Here is a 22,296-nt window from a genome sequence, read left to right as displayed (position 1 = left end):
CCCCCCCCCCAAAAAAAAATAATAAAAATAAATAAATAATATGAACAAGCCTTAAGTATTCTATAATTCAGTATGTTACCCGTGTTCAGTACATCATGAACGTTTGACAAGAATCCTGGAAAAAAGTGGGCAGTGATACTTATCCATTTTACTTATTTATTTTTTGTTAGAATGCATATACTCAAGAATAACCATTTTATTTCTGCCAGAATATTGTTTTTAAAATTATAAAAAAAAGTCAGTATTGACAAAACAGTTCCTCTTTCAGTGGCCTAAGAGACAAGAAAGTTTTACAGTTTTTACACCAACATTATGGAAAATTACGACACTACAATAAGGGAACACATTTTATATTCTAGGAGTAACAGATTAAAATATCTGACAATTTGTTAAGGTTTTACTTTCGTAAAAAGTAATGGCACACTCTCACTGATTCTCAGCATTTTAAACCCTTATATTGTCAATTTATTAAAATAACTGTTCTTTTAACCCAAATTTATGCTGTGCAATGTGGGGTATACAGCAACTCAGACACAGAACTTTGTCAATTGAAGAAGGGACAGATTTTACCTGACAATAACACTGTAATTTTCACAAATGTTTCTAGGTGCTTGATGAATTAGCTGCTTTTCCATGTTTTTCTGTCCACTTATGAGATGGCAAATTAAACCATCCAGGCATTTTTTTCAATGTGTCTATTTACTCAAATTTTAAGAGACAAAATTATCATGGTATAGCTGTCAAGTAAAGTATGCTACATTATCTTGGAAAGCTCAGTACCAGACTACACTTTTCCTAACATTCTGTGAACAATAAAAGTAAAGGCATGTTCTATACACACAGGTAATTTTATCTGCAATGGTGGACTGAAGAGATTTAAGTAGCAAACTGAACAATGCAAAGAGATTACCAGGAGGCATTAAAGAACTGTTATCGCCAAAGACAAACTGAACAGATTTAGCTGATATGCAGCACAATGCAAGAGGAATATCATCAGCAGTCAAGGAAGAATTGCAATAAAACTGATACTGTACGAAAGCAGAAGCATTTAAATTAAAATCTGAGAAACAGGAAAATTAAATTTAGACTTTCTTGTTATACTTTCTATTCCTCAAACTAATAAACTTTAAAAGGTTTACACTGGCTTTCAACCAACTATAATCACTAGCATTTTGTGACTTTTAAAATTTTAACATTACTAAATTATTATTTCTGCTGAACCTTGTGTGTCATAGGTTTGGTACGGATTTCATTTATCTGTATGACATTCTGGCAAGATGTGTTCACTCTGCAAATCTTTTAATCCAGTAGTGTAATGAAGGCTTAGTATTTTTAGCAAGAGTTCTACTGTACCATGCACTGTAGCTTACACTGTTGCCAAAACCCAATGATAATGATTAATTTCTGACAAACCAGCATTAAGCGCTACTGAAATGGGCCTAAATGTGATAAATATAAACTATTCATATTCAAGTACACCAGTAACTATATATGCAGTTAACAATGAAAATATGTCATAGACACATTTAAATAGTCTTAATGGAACATGTTACCATAATCTGCAAATATGAAACATAACCGCCATGTACTGCTCACAAATTCAGCACATTAAATATGAGTTAATTATTTTAAATCACGGTGATTTGATGGTCACCCTCACTAGAATGCAAGGACAAATACTTCTCACACATGTGGACATTAACGTAACAAACCGTCTGCCAAGTGATGCAGCCATGCTTAAATTAATTAGTAACTACCCCCAAAACATTATAAATTTTACCCCTACAGATCGGAAACTTTTAAAACATCAATTAGGAACAAAGTCAAAAATTCACAGGTAAACCTCCATAATGGTAATTAGTTGTCACTTATAAGTTTTAAGTATTTAAAACAAACTGCAACTTCCTATACAAAGCATAATTCTACAGTTTGGACCAAAATCAAGCAAACTTGACATGTATGTCCAGTCAACATGTGAACCCATAAAAATGTAAACAGGCTGTCTGCTGGTTACAAACTGGGAAAGCAAAAGGCAACTAAACAATCCGTTCCAAATGAGAAATGGTGCTTCAAACCTTAACTAATAAAAACACAGCAACATAGTGAGCAATACATATTATATCAATACGTCTATAGGACTCATCACTGCCCAGAATACCTATGAATTAACAAAAACACAATATTATGATTACTAAAACACAATTACAAATACAGTTAAAACTTTGGCATTTGAGCACATGCTACTGTGCAGTAAACTTAGTAACTAACCCTGAATAACTAAAAATGACTCCACCATTAAACAGAATTTCTCGGTTGGTATGTACAAAAGCAGCAGTGCTTCTCAGGTTATTTCTCTGTCTGACAGTAATGAAAACATCAGTGTTTGGTTTGGAGCGTTCACCAAGAATTGCTGAGGTGGTTAATTAGTACCTTGGTTTAGAAACAGGCTGGATAAAAGTGAGCAGCTTAAATTACAAAAACACACACACGCATACACTTACCTTTGTTCTAAAGCAAATGCTACACGCGGACACATGGACTTGGTGTAAAAGAACTGCTTGTTTAAATTACGCGCAGGCTTGAAGAATGTATTTACGTCCACGCTGGTGTCATGACGCATGTATGCTGATTCTTGTACAGCGATGTTTTCTTTTTCTTTTTTTTTTTTTTTTAATTCTCCGGGGCAACCTGCAGCTGTAAGTGGGAGGGCGCTCAACTCCTCTTGCAACTGTAAGTGGGAGGGCGCTCAACCCCTCTCACGCTATGCTTCAGGCTTCCTGAACAGGGAGCCAAGAAGAATGCAGATTTTATTAATTAAAATAAACACTTAAAAATAGCGCCCTTTCCAAGGCCGGCCTGTACAGCACCCTAGGCGGTCGCCTAGTTCGCCTATGCCTAAGGCCGGCCTTGAAAACAGGCCTAGCCCAAAGAGGAAAGGGGAAAAGGCAGCACAGGAAAAAGCGATGCAGGGATACCAATAAGTCCAATGGAAGAATAAGCAGCAAATAGTCCAAAACAGACAGAGACTGCGAAAAACACACTAAACTAGCAAGACAATATAGCAATATCCAACAACTGACAATTCAAATTATTGAAAATATCACTTAGCCATGGCCAAGAAGAATCACGTCAGAGCTGAATGAGCGACAAAAGAGATCTGGGGGATGTTGGCGATGCATGATGGAATACCTCATAGCCACGAGCCAACCAGAAGTTTTTGAGCTGGAGTACGGCCGAGACGGAGCCGAATCCCAAGGGTAAGAATGAAGGTGAGATAGGACTACAGAACATCCATTTATGCAGCACATTTACAAAATACTCTCTTTGCCAATCCATTAACTTTTTGTACATTATATACTTTACACCTTCTGGGCTGATACTGAATCAACACTTTCTTTCCTAAGTACCTCATCCAATTCACTAATAGTATTTATTTTTCAAATTCTTCTTAACTCATTCTGGATTTTTTTCCTTTCCATTCTCTGAAATCTTCCTTCTTTTTACTGTTATACATATTTTCCACATACTGCAATACAATACTCATAATTTGCTCGTGTTCTTTTTACCTTTCATTTTACATTGTTATTTCCATCGTTATACTAATATCTCCTTTTATATTTTACCCAAATATACAGATATTGCCTCTCTTCTCATATATAAATAATATCTCTGCCTAAGCAGTGATACAGTATCTTAATTTTTCTAGATTTATTTTATATATTTCTTTTTTTATAGCACAATACTCTCTTGTATTATTCTCTAAATTCTTGAATACATTTCTACACATTTTCCCATACTTCTCTTTGTCTTCCTATCTTACATCATCCTACCATGAAAAAAAAAACAAATATTTTTTATACTTCTTTTTAAATTCAATCCACCATTTAGACCAGTTTTTTTAGAAGTCCTTCATAGTTATATGACCCTACTACAACTGCAATACTTCCCACTCTTCAGTTTCATCCCGTAATTTTTCATTTATTCTTTTCATTTTTGTTATTCCCTTTCGTATTTTAATGTACTCCCTTTCTTCCATCACCTCCATCCATATTGCTAAATGTTCCGGAAAACACATCACAACTGTATCATCATCATCTGTAACCCCCAAGCCTTCTGATAATACAAAATAATCAATTTCAGATCCACGTGCCTCTTCAGTAAGTTCTGAAACAGCAGAACTGTCACCTGGATCATCCTGCTTGAATATTTTTAACATAACATCATTTGTAAGCCCTCCTGACACCAGTTCTGTTATCTGCACCACTTCAACACACTTGCTTACTTCCTTTTCCATGGAGACAGCTAAACTCTGCTTAGCTGTAACATCTACCAGACAGGAATCTTTGTTTGCATTCTGAGGCTCCATATCAAATAAACCTTTCTCCAAATTCTGACTTTCCACCTTCAAGCTCTCCACAGCTTTTCTCTCCTACTCTTTCCCTTCGGCCTCTTCCTCACTACTGTAGGTGCCCTCCGATGCTATCTAGCAGCTCAATTTCCCTGAATAGTATGAATACCACCTGAGATCTCCTTGGAAAAAAGGTTACTAATCTAGTGAGACTAATCTGGTCGAAAAACAATAAATAAAAAACTTGAAGCCCTTTTGAATGTCACTGTATATTAGGTAGTCATCTGCCTGTAAGAGGTGATACCTAATATGATCATTGATAGAGTGAAGAGAACAGGACCCAGCACTGACCTCTTTGGCATATCAGTGTTATTGCAATGTGTATCAGCCAAGAAAACACTAAGTTACATGGCTACTTATTTGTCCTTTGGTGTTCTTCTCAAAATAATACAAAAGGATGGATAAGCATATTGTACTGTCAAAAAAGTACAGGTGTAATTCAGCAGCTGGTGCATGCTAGAAAAGCTAGAAAGAGTTAAATACAAGAGCATTCAATTAGCCAGGAAAATAGTAATCAAAAATAAGCTGCCAGGAAAATAGTAATCAAAAATAAGCTGCCGACATGCTCTCTCAGATTCCTTAACTTGGGCACTCACTCCCTTCTAAGGCACATAATAACTACTACTCTGGATTGAATAATAAACAATTTTCTTATAATATAAGCACAGTCAACAAAACATTCAATCTACCTTATTTAAACTGATGTTACTGTTACCTTTTCTGACATCTAGACAAACATCATGACTACTTTATCCCTTCAGCAATTAGGATGCATATCAAGACCCACTACCCTCTCAGTTCACAGGATCAAAGTGCCTTGAAACCGGTGAGGTCTGCATTCAGTCTGTCTTTAGGAGAGAAAGCTTTCAACAACATTTTTCCAGCTACATGAAAGGGGCTTCCCTCTGACTTTCGCAATGAATTGTAATAAACCAAAATTCAGGTCAAAATATGCCAACTACTGGAAAGTACTTCTGAAAGCAATAATTTTAAACATACTAGTAAGCACCAAGTTGGCCAATTTCCAGACATCCGATAATTATGTCATGAGATTTATTGTTATGGATAACTCGGTTTTGATTAACCAGATAAATAGCATTAACTAGTATTATTTAACATACTTTCTTGCCTTGACATAGAAACCTTTACTGTTTCATTATTGTCATTAAATAAAAGAGCAGTCCAGTCATTAACTCTCCTAAAATTTACTCCAGTTTTCATTAAACTGATTGCCAACATTAGCTACCATTATTTGGCTTTTTTATGTACTATGACATAGAAGTGTTTAATGCTTCATTTTCTGATTGATTTGATTTACTGTTGTGGTTAGTATGGTAACTGTGGTTAGTGTTACTCTGTATGGCTTATGCATATGCATTCTACCTAGTATTATATTTATTGTCCTGTAGTCAGTAGATTCTATAGTATCTTAGCATTTACTTGTATAATAGCATCTGTATTCACTTTCCTGCATTCTCTACATGTATACATGTTGTAATATTCTTGTATCTTTCATAAATTTAATGAATTTATTTACTTAATTTTACTAGCCATTGTAGGGTATCAGAATATTTGCAGGCTCAGCCCAAGTTACATACAAACAACAGTAAAGTAAGATTAAAATATAACTAAATTATACAGTATAATGACATAACAATGTAAAATGTATACATATTTACAAAAAGGTTTAAAAAGAGATAGGATTAGGCATATACAGTATATAATATAGGTGGAACAGGTGAGGTAAATATGATTCACCCAAAAGAACAGACATACTATATACAACTATAGAAAGAAATTTTAGCAGAAGAAATTTATTTTATTTTTATTTATCTATTTATTGTTGTTTGTTAACTGGGTTGGTCAAACTGATCCAATGGCCCAGTTTCAGTGGAGGCCTGAGGAGAAAAGCTCCAGTTACTATTAGAAAGATACAACAAAATTAATGATTACAACAGCTATACTAGCAAGAACTTATACATTAATATTAAAGTTAGCAGTGTTATACAGTTGTTTTCAAGCAACAGAATATATATACAGTAAAGTAAGGTAATTCAAATACACAAAACATATTTACAATGCAGTAAATATTTACAAGAAAAAAGTATAATTGTAAAGTAGACAATATAATTAGAAAAAGAAAAAAAATGTAGCTGATGGGAGTGAGAAAATGAAGTTAGGTAGCAAGTAGTTAGTACATCAGGTTGGAGCAAGACAAGGGCAGGACCAGCTCTTTTGCAGGTAGTTTTTAAGTTCACATTTAAAATGTTGCTTATGGGGGATACTTCTTACGTTAAGAGGACAGGAGTTCCAAGAGTGTGCTACACAGTATTTATATAGGGACTTTCCAATAGTTTTTGACGGTTTGTAGATGACCAGAAGATGCTTGTCTGATGTATGTAGCTGACCTTGTGAGTTATAAGGAGATACAATATTAGAGATGGAGGGGCAGGAAGTGGGGTCATACAGAATTGAGTGCGTGATATGCAGTTTTGGAAGAAGTAGCAGTTTTGGGAATTCAGGCAATTATAATGACTGAAGGGCTAGGCAGTGGTGGGATTTGTAGAGGAGGATGTAGAATCTAGCTAATTTGTTGTATGCTAGAACTAGTTTGGTAAGAAGAGATGACTGAAGGTTGGTAAGGACTGGTGCAGCATATAGAAGAGAAAGTAAGAGAAGAAATATGGCAAGGAAGGGTTTGGTGGAGGGTAAAAGCAGTTTATGACTACGATATAGGGTACCACATTTTTGGTGGGGTTTTTTTATGCACTGATTGATATGAATGTCAAATTTTAGTTCATCGTCAATAGTGACAGCAAGCAATTTAGCATGGGGTTAAGGTATGATGTTAGTTTTGTCAAGAGAAGTAATGGAGAAAGAAGATTTGAGATGTGCCATTGTTTTAGAGAGGAAAATTAGAAGTTTAGTTTTTTTGGGTTAAGAATTAGCTGGTTATCAGTAAGCCAGGTTTCGATGGAAGTGAAAGTGTTTTGGGTAAGAGCAAGGAGTTCAGGGATGCTATGGGTGGTGGTAATAAGTGTGGAGTCATCGACATGTTGTAAAAGGGTAGACAGGTTAGTAGCAGAGCATAATCTGTCAGTAAAAATGTTAAACAAGAGGTGACTCAGAATTGAGCCATGGAGAACACCAGTGTTGACAGAAAGAAATGGGGAGGAGACAGTTTGCCAACATACAGATTGTTATCTATTACTTAAATAACTATATAACCAGTTAATGGAGGAGTAGAAAGTTAAAATTCGTGGAGTTTAGTTATTAGTTTAGGGAGAGAGACAGTGTTGAAAGATTTTGAGAGATCGAGTAATAAACTGGACACTGGAAGGTTTTTATCACAGGCTTCTGCTATTGTTTGGGTAAATGAGAGCAGAGTGGTAGATGTGCTGTGGTGGGGGTCTAAAGCCATGCTGGGTGGGAGTTAATAGATTGTTATCAAGCAGGTGTTTAAGTAGCCGAGTATGAACACATTTTAAGAATTTTGGAAAGGGGGGAAGTATAGCAATAGGACAATAGTTTGATGGGTCAGTGGAGTTTCCTCCTTTATGAAGAGGGATAGTATAAAAGGATTTCCATATTTCAGGGACTAAAGCTTCAGTAATGGAATGGTTTATAAGAATAGAGATAGGGTAGGTAATGGAATTTGCAGCAATTTTAAGGAAGTGGGGAGGTAATTTGTCAAATGACGAAGAACAGGGTTTGAGTTTATTTAGCTGGGATTTAATGAAGACAACGAGAGCAGGTTGTAAGGAGAATGAATTGGTGAAGGATGGACTGGGAGGGTGCAGGCAGAGTAGAGGTAGTGGCAGAGTACAGTCAGTGGGACTATGTTGAGTTAGTGTTTGTATTGTCTCTATGAAGTGACTGTTCAATTGGGCAGCAGTGTCTTTGGCTGTATTTAGAGGGAAGGGGTTGGGGGTGGGAGGGTTACCAGGGTAGAGGATTTTAGTAATAGTGGACCAAAGTTTTTATGTGAGCTATATTGGTTGGAGGCAAATAATGCTTTTTTGTCTTTGATGACCAGCTTTTTACACGTGTCTTAGTTCTTTGTAATGTAGGAGTAAGGGAGCAGTTTTATTTTTGACCCAATTTTTCCAGGCAGCATCACTCTGATGCATAATAGAGTGTGTTTGCTTAGTTAGCCAAGGGGTAGGGTTAGATTTTTCCCTGATATTTCTAGATGGTGCCATGGAGTTGAGTATGTCATGAAATATCTTATATTGAATGTAATTATGGCATCATTAAGGGGGAGGTTATAGAGGCAGGTCCAATTAATGTTGGACAATGTAGACTTGAACTTATCTGGATTGAAGTGAGTCAAATTGCGGTGTTCTCTGTAAATGTGCTCTCTGTGTGAGTGCTGGAACTGTCTATTGATGTAGCTAGGCAGTGGTCACTCAGGAAGTTAGGCAGAATGCCTGGGTTATAGCAGAGACTGGGATCAGAGGTGAGGATCCAGTCTATTATACATCTAGAAGAAGGATTTTTGTTGGTCCTGGTAGGGGAAGATATGAGTTGGTGAAAGCCGTAGAGATTGAGACTGTGTGAGTAGAAGATGATGAGGAAAGTGAAGCCCAATTTATGTCACCAAGTACAATGGTTTCATAGGGAACATGTTGGATGAGCCAAGAGAGAAAGTTTTCAAGAAGAGGAATATTATCACCTGGGGGGATATAAATAGATGCTATAGCAATTGTTTTGTGCAGGTTGATATGACAATTTGCAATAATAATTTCGGCAGGAGCAAAGCTGGGTATGGAAGTTGAGAGAGGTGAAACAGTAAGTTGATCTGAATAGAGGAAGGCAACACCACCTTGTCTTTTTTGCCCTGTCTGCACGAAGGAGGCTGTAGGCTGGGGTAGGGTTTCTGAGGTACAGATGTGAGGCTTTAACCAGGTTTCAGACAGGGTTAAGATATGAGAGGAGTTAAGGTAGATCCAGGAGTGAAATGCTGAAATTTTGTTAACTATACTTTGGATATTCATAGAGAAAATGGATAGTGATTTAGGTGAAGGAGTGTGAAATTGAGCTAGTGTCTGAAGGGGTGAAGGGAGAGTTTGTTTGTGAGAGGAAGGGGTGGTGGGCCCTGGGTTGGGGTGGATGTCACCATCTAGGAGTACAGCATCAAAGAAACCAAGTAATAGAGAGAGTGGGTTTAGAGTACAAGGAGTAATAGTTTTATATACATAGATAGAGATAGGATATATTTTAAACATTAAGAGACTGCATGGGGAGACTGTAAATAGGTAAATGGAGATTTGAAGTGTGTGTGGGTTGTTATATGAGTGCAGGCTGTAGGAGAGAGTTGGAAATTGTGTTGGGTAATGCAGTGGTGTATGGTATGAAGTAAATAGTGATAAAAGGAGTAGAAGGGGAATAGTGAGGTAGTGAGGAGTCATACTGTAGAAATAATAAGGTGAGTGTGAGAAAAGAGTTTGCTTGTTTTATTAGGGAAGGACAGATGAGATGTTGATGGATAGTGTAGTAGAAGGGGAGAGGGACAATGCAGTGGGATAGCATGATAGGCCAGAGGGTGGTGGGGGAGGCGTATAGTCAGTATAAGTCTAGAGACAGTGGGGGGTGTGGGAATGGTGGTAGGGTAGGGGAGTGGAGTGAGCCCGAGCGTAGCAAGGACGAATGGAGTGGGTATGCCCATCTGGGAGAAGCACAAAATGATCAAGAAAAATGATCTGTAAGGTATGGCAATAAGCAGGTAGGTCAGGGAGAAAACAGAAGCTGACTGAAGGGTGGAAATAAGTAATATGGAGGTAAGGGCAAGAGAGGAACAAGGTATACTGTACTAGCAAGAATTGTAGAATACTGACTGCTGTGACAGAAGAGCTAGTAACAGGAAAAGTGGCTATTAGGTATATAGTAGGGAATGGAAAGGCAGACAGGGAAGGAGTGGGTATGAGTTTATATGTTGGAGAGGTTAGGAAATTAAACAGCCAAGGTTTTTTGGGACGAAGGTATGAGTGCCACCATGGGATTTAGGTGACATGACCTGTTTCTGACATGTGCACTTACATTGTTACGCTACGTATTGTTTGAAATGAGATCTGATCTGTTTATATTCTCCGATTCTGGTAAGATCAGGTGGCAATAACAAGGGTAAGAACAGAGAAACTGTGGTCCGTGAAATTAATTTTAGTGGATGAAATTATGAAAGCAAGGCCATTAGTGGATTGGTGTATCAAGCTGGATTATGGGCTGGATGTAGTTAGGCTCATAGCTGTATGTCGGTATAGGAGTTTGAAAAGAATGGAGCCAAGAAAGAGGCTGGCTCTGCTTTGAATGGGTAACTAATTTGCCTTTTCCAAGGTACTGCAGTAATGTACACGTCAATGGGAAATGGTAATGAAATGGCATATTTTACTAGAAAGAGACTATAAGGTGGTACTTTTTTTTGTAAGGCAGTGGAGAACAGGGATAGGCAACATTCTAGTTGTGCAAGCAGGGCACCTTTGCCTAAGGTAGTAGCAGGTTCGTAGAACAAATGAAATGTCTTTTTAGCCCAGAAGAGGACGCAGTTGACAAGGGATCTGACTTTCTGAATGTGGTCTTGAAAGTTAAGGCACTGGTCAAGCCAGATATGAAGGTATCTAAATAATGTGGTGGATTCAATCAGCTTGTTGTCTAGGTCTTTTATACAGAGAGGGCTAGTGGCATTAGTCAGCCTTTTCTTTGTGCCAAACAACATGGACTTGTGTTTTTTTTTTTTGGGGGGGGCTGAAGAGTAATGTTTGTAGAACAAAGTCAGTTGTTTAGTAGTAGAAGGTCAGCTAGAAGTTGACTTTGGATGATGTTGTGAGACGGGTTGGAGTTACAGATAAAGTACAGTTGTGTCCCACTTAATTGTAGATGTTCGACAAGCTCAATGTAGCAGTACTGATTTTTGGGTCTTCCTGCTATGCAGAAGCCCTCAACTGTCCCATTTTCCAGAGTCTTTACATCATCCATAGCCTAAGGATGTTTGAAGACCAACATCTAGACATCAGGTTATAAGAATGGCATCCTGTAGTAGTGCCATCTTCAGGTCTTTTTAAGCACTGAACAAGCAGTCTGATGCCTGAAGACAGCATGATCTCCCCAGTTGTCTGAATTTGAGTGAGAAGAATGATGTTCTTAGGAAGCAGATAAGAGGACTATCTGCAGAGAACTCCTTTACCCTTTGTGCCCAGCATGGAGGAGAAAAGTGGTCAACAGATAGAGGGGTAGGAGGGTGAGAGTATGTACTGCAACACTGAGCTACTTCAACATATACAATGATGCTAAGTTGGACACAACTGTACTATGCCCTTTGCAGTCAATGCTGCAGTACTGATTTTTGACATGACTCCCAAAATCAACAGTTCCATAATGGGAGTAACAGAAATTAATGCATTTGGCTATCCATTTATCAATGATTTGTTTGGAGTAAGGTCTGCCCTCTTTACCCTCTGTGAAAGCCACCAGTAATTGCTCTGCTCTATAAGGGTTTTTTGTCCTGTCTAGATAGTACCTGATTTGCCTATGCACATCCAAGGAATGGAATTGCGTCATCTCTGTTCTGTAGGTTTGGGAAGACTGGTAGGTGGACTGCCTGTTTTAGGTAAATTCTGATACCGCCTTAGGCATAAAAGATGGGTTTGATCTAAGGGTTACCCTTTACTGTGACAGATAGTGAAAGGCTCTTTACGTGAGAGCTTTTAGCTCTGAGACACTCCTTGCTGTTGTGACAGCTATATTGAAAGTGGTCTTCCAAGTCAGTATCTTTAGAGAGTGAGTGTCTGATGGTTCAACGGGGGTGGGAGTGGGTCAAGGTGAGTTTCACTAGTACATAATTTAGATCCTGTCAGGAATAGGGTTCCTTCTGGGTGGTCACAAGTGAATTATCCCTTTTACAAAAAGTTTCATGGGGGGATAGGTGAAGAACGGTGCAGGCAAGCTCTGATGGCAGATGCATGTACTTTATTACTGGAGTAAGAAACTCCCTGACTAAAGAGACCTGAAAGGTACCCCAAGACTGAGTTGACATCTGCCTGAGATGAGATAATGTTCTTGCTGTGACACCAGATGTCTCTTTCATTTTGTCAGGTATGATTTTCTGGTACTGGGTTTCCTTGCCTCTTTCAGAATGGAAAGCATGTCCTTGGGATAGGAGACATTCCTTGGTGTCAAAACCCAATCCTCCATGCTGTTAATCTGAGTGTGGCTAGGTCAGGATGGACTACAGATCCCTTGCCTTGACTGAGGAGATCTGCCTCCTGCGGTATAGTGTGGAATCTCCCCTCACTAAGTGTCAAGAGAAGGGAGAACCAGTGTTGCCTCTGCCAGAAGGTGGGCACTAGGATCATGCTGGGTCTGTCCTCCCTGACTTATCAGCATCCTGGGGATCAGAGGCAAATGTGGGAATGCATGAATGCATACATGGACAAGTTTGTCCATATGAAAGAGACAGCATACATTTTGAATGTCCCTAACTCTTAAGTTCTAGAGCAGAACTTGTAATTGTCTGTTCCAGTGAGAGGCAAACAGGTCTACTGAGGAGTTAGAGAATCTGCCAGTCTGACCAGGAATATAAGATGTTATGAGAGTCAGTCCTAGTTCTTCAGCCAGCATCCAAATATTCCTTGTGAGGCTGCACAAAGTGACAGGGTATCCCCTTGCTTGTTTATGTACCACATCAATGTGGTGTTGTATGTCTAAATCTGCAAGGTCTCTGGACTTAAATTCTGCTGAAAAACCTTTATGGCCAGGTAAACTGCTAGTAGCTCCTTCTGATTTATATACAGGGTTTCTCTGTTGTGGTGTCCAGATTCCCTGCACTTTCAAGGAACCTAAGTGGGCCCCCAAGCTATTTCTGAACTGTCTGTGGTGATGGTCTTGTCTGCTTCTGGTAAAGAGAATTTCACCCCTGGGTTCTGCATTATGGTGTTCTTTCACCATACCAGCTCCTTCTTCAGGTATGGAAGGAGAGGCAATAGGGTATCCAGGGGTAGAGAATGCTCTTCACAAGCATTTTCAGTAAATACTGAAGTTTTGTCATGTGTGACTTTGTAAGTAGAACCATAAGAATGCAGGATGCCACTGTAACCCAGAATCCTCAGAAATTCTCTTGCTGAGATGTGTTGTTTTGAAAACAGGCTGGTAAGGTAGTTTGTCAGGAAAGATATCTTGTCATGGGGATGGAAGGTTTTCTTTTGGGCCAAATCTATGAGGACATTATTTTTGAATATTTAAGGTGCAACCTACCTTCTGATAGCAGTCTGTGATCTGTAAGGTATCCAGGGTCTCTGCTGTAGGTTTTCCCTGAATGAGACAGTCATCTAAGTGGGGGTAAATATTAACTCCCAGAGTTCTGCAATGTGCTATCAGAGGAGCTAAGCATTTTGCGAAAACCCTGGGAGCAGTGGACAGCCAAAACAGTAACGCGCAGAACTGGAAGTGAGACCTTGCTTCTACAAATCTTAAGCATTATCTGTGGCTGTCTGCTATGGGGACAAGGAAGACATGGAAGTAATGTCTTCTAGGTCTAGACTGACCATGAAGGCATCATGGAAGATCACGGGAAGTCATTTTTACAACGTAAGCAATTTGAATTTTGGGATATCGAGAAACTTATTTAGTTATGAAAGGTTCAAGATGGGCCTCCAAGTGCCCTCCTTTCTTGGAACTAGAAAGATCCTTGAGTAGAAGCCTTTTCCCTCCTGACCTGGAGGAACAGGCTAAATGGATGCTTGGTGAAGTAGCTCCCTGGGGATACGTGGTAAGAGGCGTGAATGTTCTTCTGGTGGTTTTGGAATGCCTAAGAAGGGTGGGATTTCTCTGAACTGGATGCAGTACCCCCTTTCTATGACACTGAGGACACACTGGTCCACGGTGATAGTTTTCCAATGATTTAGAAAGAAGGAGAGTGTTCCAGCCAGAGGTTTGGAAGGGAAGGAGGGTAGGGCTATGTGGGGCTAGGTTGAAAATAGTCACAGTTAGTCACTGTGCTATAAGGACTCTTTGGAACCCCTGTTCTGTGCAAATGCTCTAGTTGCCATCTCCATGACTGTCTAGGTCTTTTGCCACATGGATGCTTCCCTTTGTCTTGTCTAGGGGGGAAAAGGCCACAGTTATGAGGGGTAATGCCTACTGTAAGTTAGTGTCACAGGCTGATTAAATTGCCTCACAGTTTTTATTCGCTTTTCTTTTTATCTAGCTTCTCAAAAACCTATTCCTCTGGAGATTCATAAAGGAATTCTTTGTGTAATGAAGCATCCAGTAGTTCAGCCTTGACCTGATTTGACAAGGGCTGGGTCCTGAGCCATGCATGTCAGCAGGTGACAGAATCTATGGCAGCTGCTCTATATGATGCATCCCAGGCATCATAGCCACACATTAGGGAGTGTCTGGAGACTTGTAAAGCTTCTGTCACTGTCTCCTGAATTTCCTTTGATAATGCTCTAGCTGAAACAGGGTCCGTCTTAGCCAGAATTTTGTCCTGTAGAGATTGCAGGTACTTTAGCATATAGAACTGGCAATTCAATGTTCTCATTGCCAGAGTGGCAAAGGTATAATCTTTTTTTCACCATATCTGTCTAATAGACTACTTTCACTATTAGGTAGGTGATGTCTGGCTGGCCCCTTAGGTTCACCTTTTCTGAATGCAGTAGAAACTACTGAGGGGTCAGCCTTGGGATTTCTGTAATGGTGCTTGTAAGATCAGTAAAACCTGTCTGGCTTCCTAGCAGCAGGTGGTAAAGAATCAGGATGTAAAGCAACTACTACGTATATAGGAGGAATAGCCAGTGGCCTGGAAGAAAGCAAACTCAGCAGTGCCCTATAAAGGGTCTCAGCCTGTGAGAACTGTTTGTTTTCCGAATTGAAAACCTTTTTAATTCTGTGAAATGTATCCCCAAAAGAAAGGTCCTCTAAAGGGATGCAGAAGAGAGGGTGTCATCTGAGTTTGAATCTGGATACGTTTGTGGTAGAAGTTGCAAGAATAGGACAACTCCTCCTCAATTTCTGAGCTTGAGGAATCTGAATCTTCCTGAAAGGCCACCTCCCTGCTTCTTTTAAATGGGAAAATTTCAGGAGCAGAAGTTTGGGACGGCTCCCTGGATTTCATAAAAGCCATAATTTTTGTGCAATTTTTAGGAGGTCTTGGGCTTTGACCTAAAAAGGACTCTCTAAGAGTGGAGGCACAGAAAAGGAAATAGTTCACTTTAGTTTAGGTGTCCATTTAGAAGGGATGATCTGAGGTTGCAGGTCATCTGACTATGACTTTGGTTAAAGCTTTGGTAGCCGAGGTAGACAGAGCGTCTTCCTCAAGATCTGCAACCCAAACATTGGAAGCTGGGCCTGTTGAGACACCTCAGACCTGACCAACATCAGTGTCATGGTAACAGTGGTACGTATCAGGTCTAGGAGTCATCAGACCAGGGGACTACAAAGGCAACTCACCTGTGTCATGGGCCAACTTAAGGACTATAGCCAGAGCTTTACTGGTAATGTCAGAATTCTTGATTTTTTGTTTGTCATTCCACTTCTCGTAATGATGCTAGCAGAAGCTGGTGTTTGTGAAGACCTGGTGGCAGCAGTGGGTAGCAAAGCCATTGGGGGAAATGAAGTTGAGGACTGCATATGCATGTCTAACAGCTTGGCCCTACATTTGATTGGGACGATCTGAGATGCCTTGTTGAGGTCCAAAGCAGAACAGACAAAATAAGTGAAAATATTTACGGCTGATTTGCTTTGCACACTTCAAGCAATTCTTTTTAAACATTAAATTAATATAGGAAAATCCCCAAAGGTGTATTTATCTGACTGAAAGAAAGAGACACTCTGGAAAAATGAACTAACTGGAAACACTGGAAAAATGACCCAACCAATGGACTGTGGGCATTCTGAACACACATGAAGTACACTGACTGCACGGCTAAAAAAAAACTGAAGATGGCACTGACAGTTACCCTTCTTATTCCCCAATATTGGTCTTCAGATGTCTGTCAGCTAGGGATGATGCAAGGACTCTGGAAAATGGGCCAGTCACAGGCTTCTGCATGGCAGGATGACCCAAGAATCAGTACTGCAACCTTTTTAAACACCTTTACTGCAACACTGACTACAAAAAAAAATCCATGTCATCAGCTTAAAGAAAGAGGCCAACAGGTGGTTTATTTATAAAAACAGTGATAGCACTGGTGCAAAAACAATCCATGAAGAGCCTCTGAAATAGCAAAGCCTTTCATCTGATAAGGCAAGCCAAATTTTAACTGTGAAATTTGGTTGGTCAGGGAATATTTGAACCACTGGGTAGATTCAGAGTTACACCAATACCTTGTAAGTGGGATAAATGGATAGAGTGGCCAACTAGGTAACAGGCCTGGGTAAGGTCAGTGAATATTGCCACAGTGAGGTTATCTTTGTCCATGTTAGTGAAGATGTTATCAATGAGTATCCAGGAAGCAGTCATGGTATTTCTATTTAACCAAAAGCCATGCTACTTCAGAGAAATTAAGTGGTACTTGTCAAGATAAGTGGTGAGTTGGCTGTAAATGATTTTTTTCAAGGACTTTACCAAGGGTAGGAAGTACTGAGATGAGACACTATTGGGAGGCTGAGGAGGGTTTGTGATTTTTGGTACAGGTCTAACAAAGGCTGATTTCCAGACAGAGGGCATTGTATTGGTTGTAGATGTGTTTTAGAGAGGCGACTGAAATGTCTATAGTGGTAGAGAAACCAAGGGCAGAGGTTATGAGGAACAAAGGGGAGTCTAGAGGAATTTCTTCGGGTTGAGGTGCAATTTATCTGCTTGTGATTTTGGAGAAGTAGAAGGGTGGGAGATATTCTGGGGAATTTTGGTGAATTTGTGCAGAAGATGATACCATTCTGCTGTGTGGGAAGATTGGGGGATTCTTTGAAAAAATTAGCAGGTGACAGACTTCTTGTAGAGCAAGGAATGTGATTTTTCAAGTGGATTTATACTAGAGACGTTATTTACCTTATAAAATAATGGTTTGGGGAGTGTAGGAGGGTGATTTGTTTTGATCTGAGGTACTCAGCTTTACGCTTGATTATGTTTTTTTTAGTGAATCAAGATTCTGTAATGACTAGTAGATCAGGGGACTGTGAAGAAAAAAAAAAGAAAAAGAGAGAACAGAACTGATTTCGTCGAGCTTGTTACAAATGCATTTTTCATTAAGATGTGCACAGAACAGAGAATTATATGCTAGAGATTATAGGTCATTTTGTTGGAAATTTCTGACATGTTGGTGTGATGTGATGTAGGCAGTGGTAAAGCTCAATGTAGTTGGATAAAGCAGAAACTAGAGGAAAAGTAGATTAACTGTGCAATATTGAAAGAATGATGGAATACTGGAACTAGGAGAGAGTGCACTCCTGAGTGTGTGTATATCTGTTGTTGAGGCAGGAGAAGTGAGAGAGGGGAAGTTGGGTGAGGTTTGCATTACTAGTATAACTAGTGCTGAAGTAATAAAAGGAGCTATATGTCTGAGTGACAGGGTGATTGAAAACAGAGAATGAAGAAAATAAAGGAAGATATTTAACCTGGAGTAATACAGGGTGTTGGGTTGTTTTAAAAGAAGATTGGGTTATTGTTATATTGATAATGTTTAGTGAGCATTAGAAGGTGAGTGGTTGTGGGTTGTAAGCATGCTATCATTCTGTCTGTATTGCTTCAAGTGATATAATAGTTGTTTTGGTATATTTTAAAACTTGTCGCTTTAAGGGGTGGAGATTTTATGAGAGCAATGAGAGTGAAGAAGAAGAGTTTAAATTTGTTGGTTCAGGAAGCTGCCTGGAGAACTGAGAGTGGGAAGTTAGTGAAGTGGGTAACACCCCCTCCCCCAACATTAGTGAGAGTTAATCAGTTTGAGAATGTGCAGATCACTGAGCAAGAGTGAGTGGTGAGCAGAGCATCAGGTAAGAAATGAATAGTGATTTGACTCAGAAACCAACTTGCTAAACAGTAAATTAAATGCCCAGGAATGGCTATAGAATTTTACATCAGGCATACCATTACATGAGTCATGCAGCCCTATAACACAAAGACATTTAGGAAATGGGAGACAGAGTAATAACCTCTACACTACAGGGAAGGGCATCAGATATCTTACAGTTTCTTCACTCTGCGGTATCTTTTATCAGCTGTAAACCTCTTCATCTGCACTGATGCACTTAATTTTATATCATGTATGAATTTTTGTTTGCCTTATAACTCAGACTGTAGCTATAAAGGGCCTTTGAATCAGTCGACTTAGCTGATAAACAAATGTTAAATAAAGTACAAAAATCTTCAAACTAACTATAAAGTATAATATGTAACAATTTTCTTTCCAGAATATAAATGATAAGCAATAAACTGCACCAAAGAACATCTAGATCCCACAGCTTATGGGAGCTTTGTGGACCCCAGTTTCAGTATACAAGACTTTGACTCATTCACTTTAACTTGGATTTGTTTATCCTCCAGAAATCCTTTTCCAGCCCCAAGCCTACAATACATCCCACCACTATCCTCGTTTGTTTTCAGTATTCCTCATTTCACTCTCTTTCTTATTCCTTAACACTTCAGATTCAGATCAAGATGCAGTTCTGTGCTTGCAGTGAGAGAGATAGTGGAGAAGAAGTTGGAGATGAGGAGACCAACTAGCTGGGTATTCCGAGACTTGGGGAAGGCATATAACAAGTTCCCAAGAAAGCTGATTTGGACAGCTCTGCAATAATTCAAAGTCCCAAAAACATTGACAGAATTGGTGTAGGCTATGTACAAGCAGCCAATGACATGGATGTGAAAGGTATTTGGACTCAGACAGGTTCTTAGTGGGAGTGGATGTGCATCAGATTTCAGCTCTTGAGCTCATTGCTGCTCATACCGGTGATGGATCTATATTAGCAAACAGGTCCTGGGGACAAATCAATAAAGCTGTTGTATGCATAGTGCGGCACTACAAAGAGACTCTGAACATAAACTTCAGCAAATGGTAAAGAAATGGAATACAGAAGTGAAGGCACATGGGATGAAACTGAGAAAAGACAAGACAGCTGTCATGGCAGCAAATGGAGGAAATAAGAAGCTGACAATTACAATAGATGGGAAAATAGTGAAACAGGTTAGCAGCCTCAGGAATCTAGGATGGGCTGTTGAGGAGAAGAAAAGTCTGAATTAGGAGGTCAAAGCTAGGATCAGAGGTGCTGCAGGCAAATGACACAGAGTGTTGGAGTAGTGTGTGAAAGAAGAATGCCAAATATGCTGAAAACTAAGGTGTACAGATCAACAGTGTGACTAGTGCTTCAGTATGGGACAGTAACCTGGACAGTGAAGGCAGATCAGTACAGGAAGCTACAGGTGATAGAGATGAAGTGCCTGAAAAGGTGGCAGGATGCACACTGAGTGACAGGCAAAGAAATGAGGACATAAGAAAAGAGGCCAGTTGCAGAGACACTCAAGAGGAAGAGATTACAGTGATTCCATCACATGTAAGAAAACAGAAGATGATTTGGTGAACAAGATTTGGGAAATACAGGAAGAAGTAGAAAAATCTTGAACATACGAATAACACTGGTTAACATAAAACAATAAGTAATCAAAAAGAAAATGTAACCAGTTTATTGTTTTTATTTTGTTTTATTAAAGTGTATTGTCTGTCATGTCGACTGGTTACATTTCCTTTTTTTTTAATACAAGAAGGCAAGAGAAAACAAGGGTGTCCTGCCAAGAAATGGATGGAATGTGTGAGAGAAGACCTGCAACTGTATAAAATGATGGAGGTAGTGACAGTTTATATGTTACCCCAACCCCATGTAGAACAAAATGGGTGAACGGGTTGATGATGATGATCTCTTTCTCATGCCATTGTTATTCTCTTTCAAATTGTCCTAGTGCATCATAATAAAATACTCTAAACTGCAAAAAATACATTCATGCAAATATGGACATGCAAGCAGATACATTCTCTTTCTCAAAGGATAATATGGACTGGGCCATAATGTTACACCTTTAGTCTAGTACAAAAAGGTGAGAGTGATACTCTGCACCAACATTACCGGTGTACATCTACGTACCATAGTATCACGTAACATGCTGTTCCATGCCACTGTCAAATGTAAACGAAACAGAGCTAGAAGGCAAGGACTGACTGACTCCTTGGCACTGTAAAAGTTGCACCTGGAAAAAGAATTAACAGATATTAAGAATGAATCCTAATAAAACTATAATTAGTAAATCAAGCAGTAATAGTGGTAGCTGTTTATGGACCCCCACCATAATATAGGAAATTATGTGTATTTAGAATTATCAAAAGGATTCATGCTGTACATCTCACTCAAAGCTGCTTGGAGTAAAACAATGGCACCATTATGCTGTTTCAACTTGCCATTTGTTGCAGAAAACAGTTGGCACATTTACAGAAGGAAAAGAAACAAAGCTAAATAAAATGTGTTTGGTAGTATTACAGGGACTCCAAACTATGACCTACGTGGACAGGTTGAAAGCCCTGTCACTTTACTCTGTATCTTATAGGCTACTGACATGTGACTTGTGCTTGGCCTATAGGGCAATCATGAACCCTGCCCTAATGGAAATGCTGCATATCCGCAAGTCAAATGGCTCAAGAGTCACTTGCTCTAGGGATCTCGACCTAGCTTGTGACATTAACAGAACATGCTGGAGAGACAGATGTTTCCCAGAGACTGACGTTTCTCTGGAATAGACTTTCTATTCATGTAAAGCAGAGCTCGTCACTGACCCTATTCAAACGCAACCTAGATAACTGGATGGGAAACCACAAATTCACCCCTGGGGTGTCACACATGTCCCTCATAGACAGGGGTAGCTGGGGTTGATCACAGACCTACTCTGTTCATAAATTTGTTCTGTGAACTACCCAAAAAAAAAAACAAGTGAGGATACTTAGGATTACCATGGCTATGCTTGTAAAGGCTCTAGGGCCGCTAGCCTAGTAACCTCCTATGAACCTATGTCACTACTTTCCCATATTCAGAGGCCACTATCCTGTTCTTGTAACCCTCAATCAGGATGTTCCTTGAAGTAAATTTCTTTCAAGCAGTCATGTTTTCTTACATTATTAATAATTAAAAGAAGTGTGAGAACTCTGCTTTGGTAACTTATGATGTTTTATGGAGTTCAAATTAATTTAATGCTGCTGACAAAAGGGCTAGATTTAGTTGTCATCCAGAGAACGTGATTATAAAACTATGCACAGCCAGCTCACATTCTAGAAACAGAGTTGTGTGAACTCTGTGAGGGATTCATCATAACAGAGATGCATGAATAATAGCATCATTGCTCAGAAACATATGCACAGTTTGGAATATAGCCAAAAGAAGAAAAGAGGGCTGTACAGCTACAAAAGAGCAAACAACATGCTTAATTAACATTGTTCATTTTTTGGTGCCTGCATATGCTCTTGTGGCAAGATAAATAAACATGATACCAGTTGTCTATGCATTGGAATATATATATATACATGTGTGTGTGTGTGTGTGTGTGTGTGTGTGTGTGTGTGTGTGTGTGTATGTACATATGTATGTTCTGTGTGTGTGTGTGTGTGTGTGTGTGTGTGTGTGTGTGTGTGTGTGTGTGTGTGTGTGTGTGTGTGTGTGTGTGTGTGTGTTCGTCTGCATGTGTTTACCAGTTCCTAGATTATATTATGCTGCATCTGGGTTAACAGACATCAAGAAATGCAGACTGTGTCATACTCGTAATATATGCCCTGTCACCTGCCCAGCTACTTATCAATATTTTAAAAATTTCTGATGGCTTGCTTAGCTTTACAGCAGCTGGTAATTGACTCCATTTTGATACCACAAACTGAATGACAAACTTGTCTCTCTTTTTTTGTTCTATTTACATGCTGGCAAAATCA

The 22,296-nt window shown here is 39.3% G+C and overlaps 1 protein-coding gene across 2 annotated transcripts in view; it reads right to left on the bottom strand.

The window, feature by feature from the left end:
- The window catches only part of SEL1L3 (SEL1L family member 3), a 1,757,172-nt gene that overhangs the window by 34,017 nt on the left and 1,700,859 nt on the right, over positions 1–22,296 (bottom strand). For both annotated transcript variants that reach the window (XM_044062158.1, XM_044062159.1), the window contains exon 22: positions 20,474–20,576. In XM_044062158.1, coding sequence (XP_043918093.1) covers positions 20,474–20,576 — 103 coding nt within the window. The remainder of the gene's footprint in view (positions 1–20,473; positions 20,577–22,296) is intronic.

This window comes from Protopterus annectens, chromosome 2.part1 (genome assembly GCF_019279795.1).
Source record: "Protopterus annectens isolate FY-2018-M chromosome 2.part1, PAN1.0, whole genome shotgun sequence".
NCBI lineage: Eukaryota > Metazoa > Chordata > Ceratodontiformes > Protopteridae > Protopterus > Protopterus annectens.
This window is presented reverse-complemented; position numbering and strand designations above follow the sequence as displayed.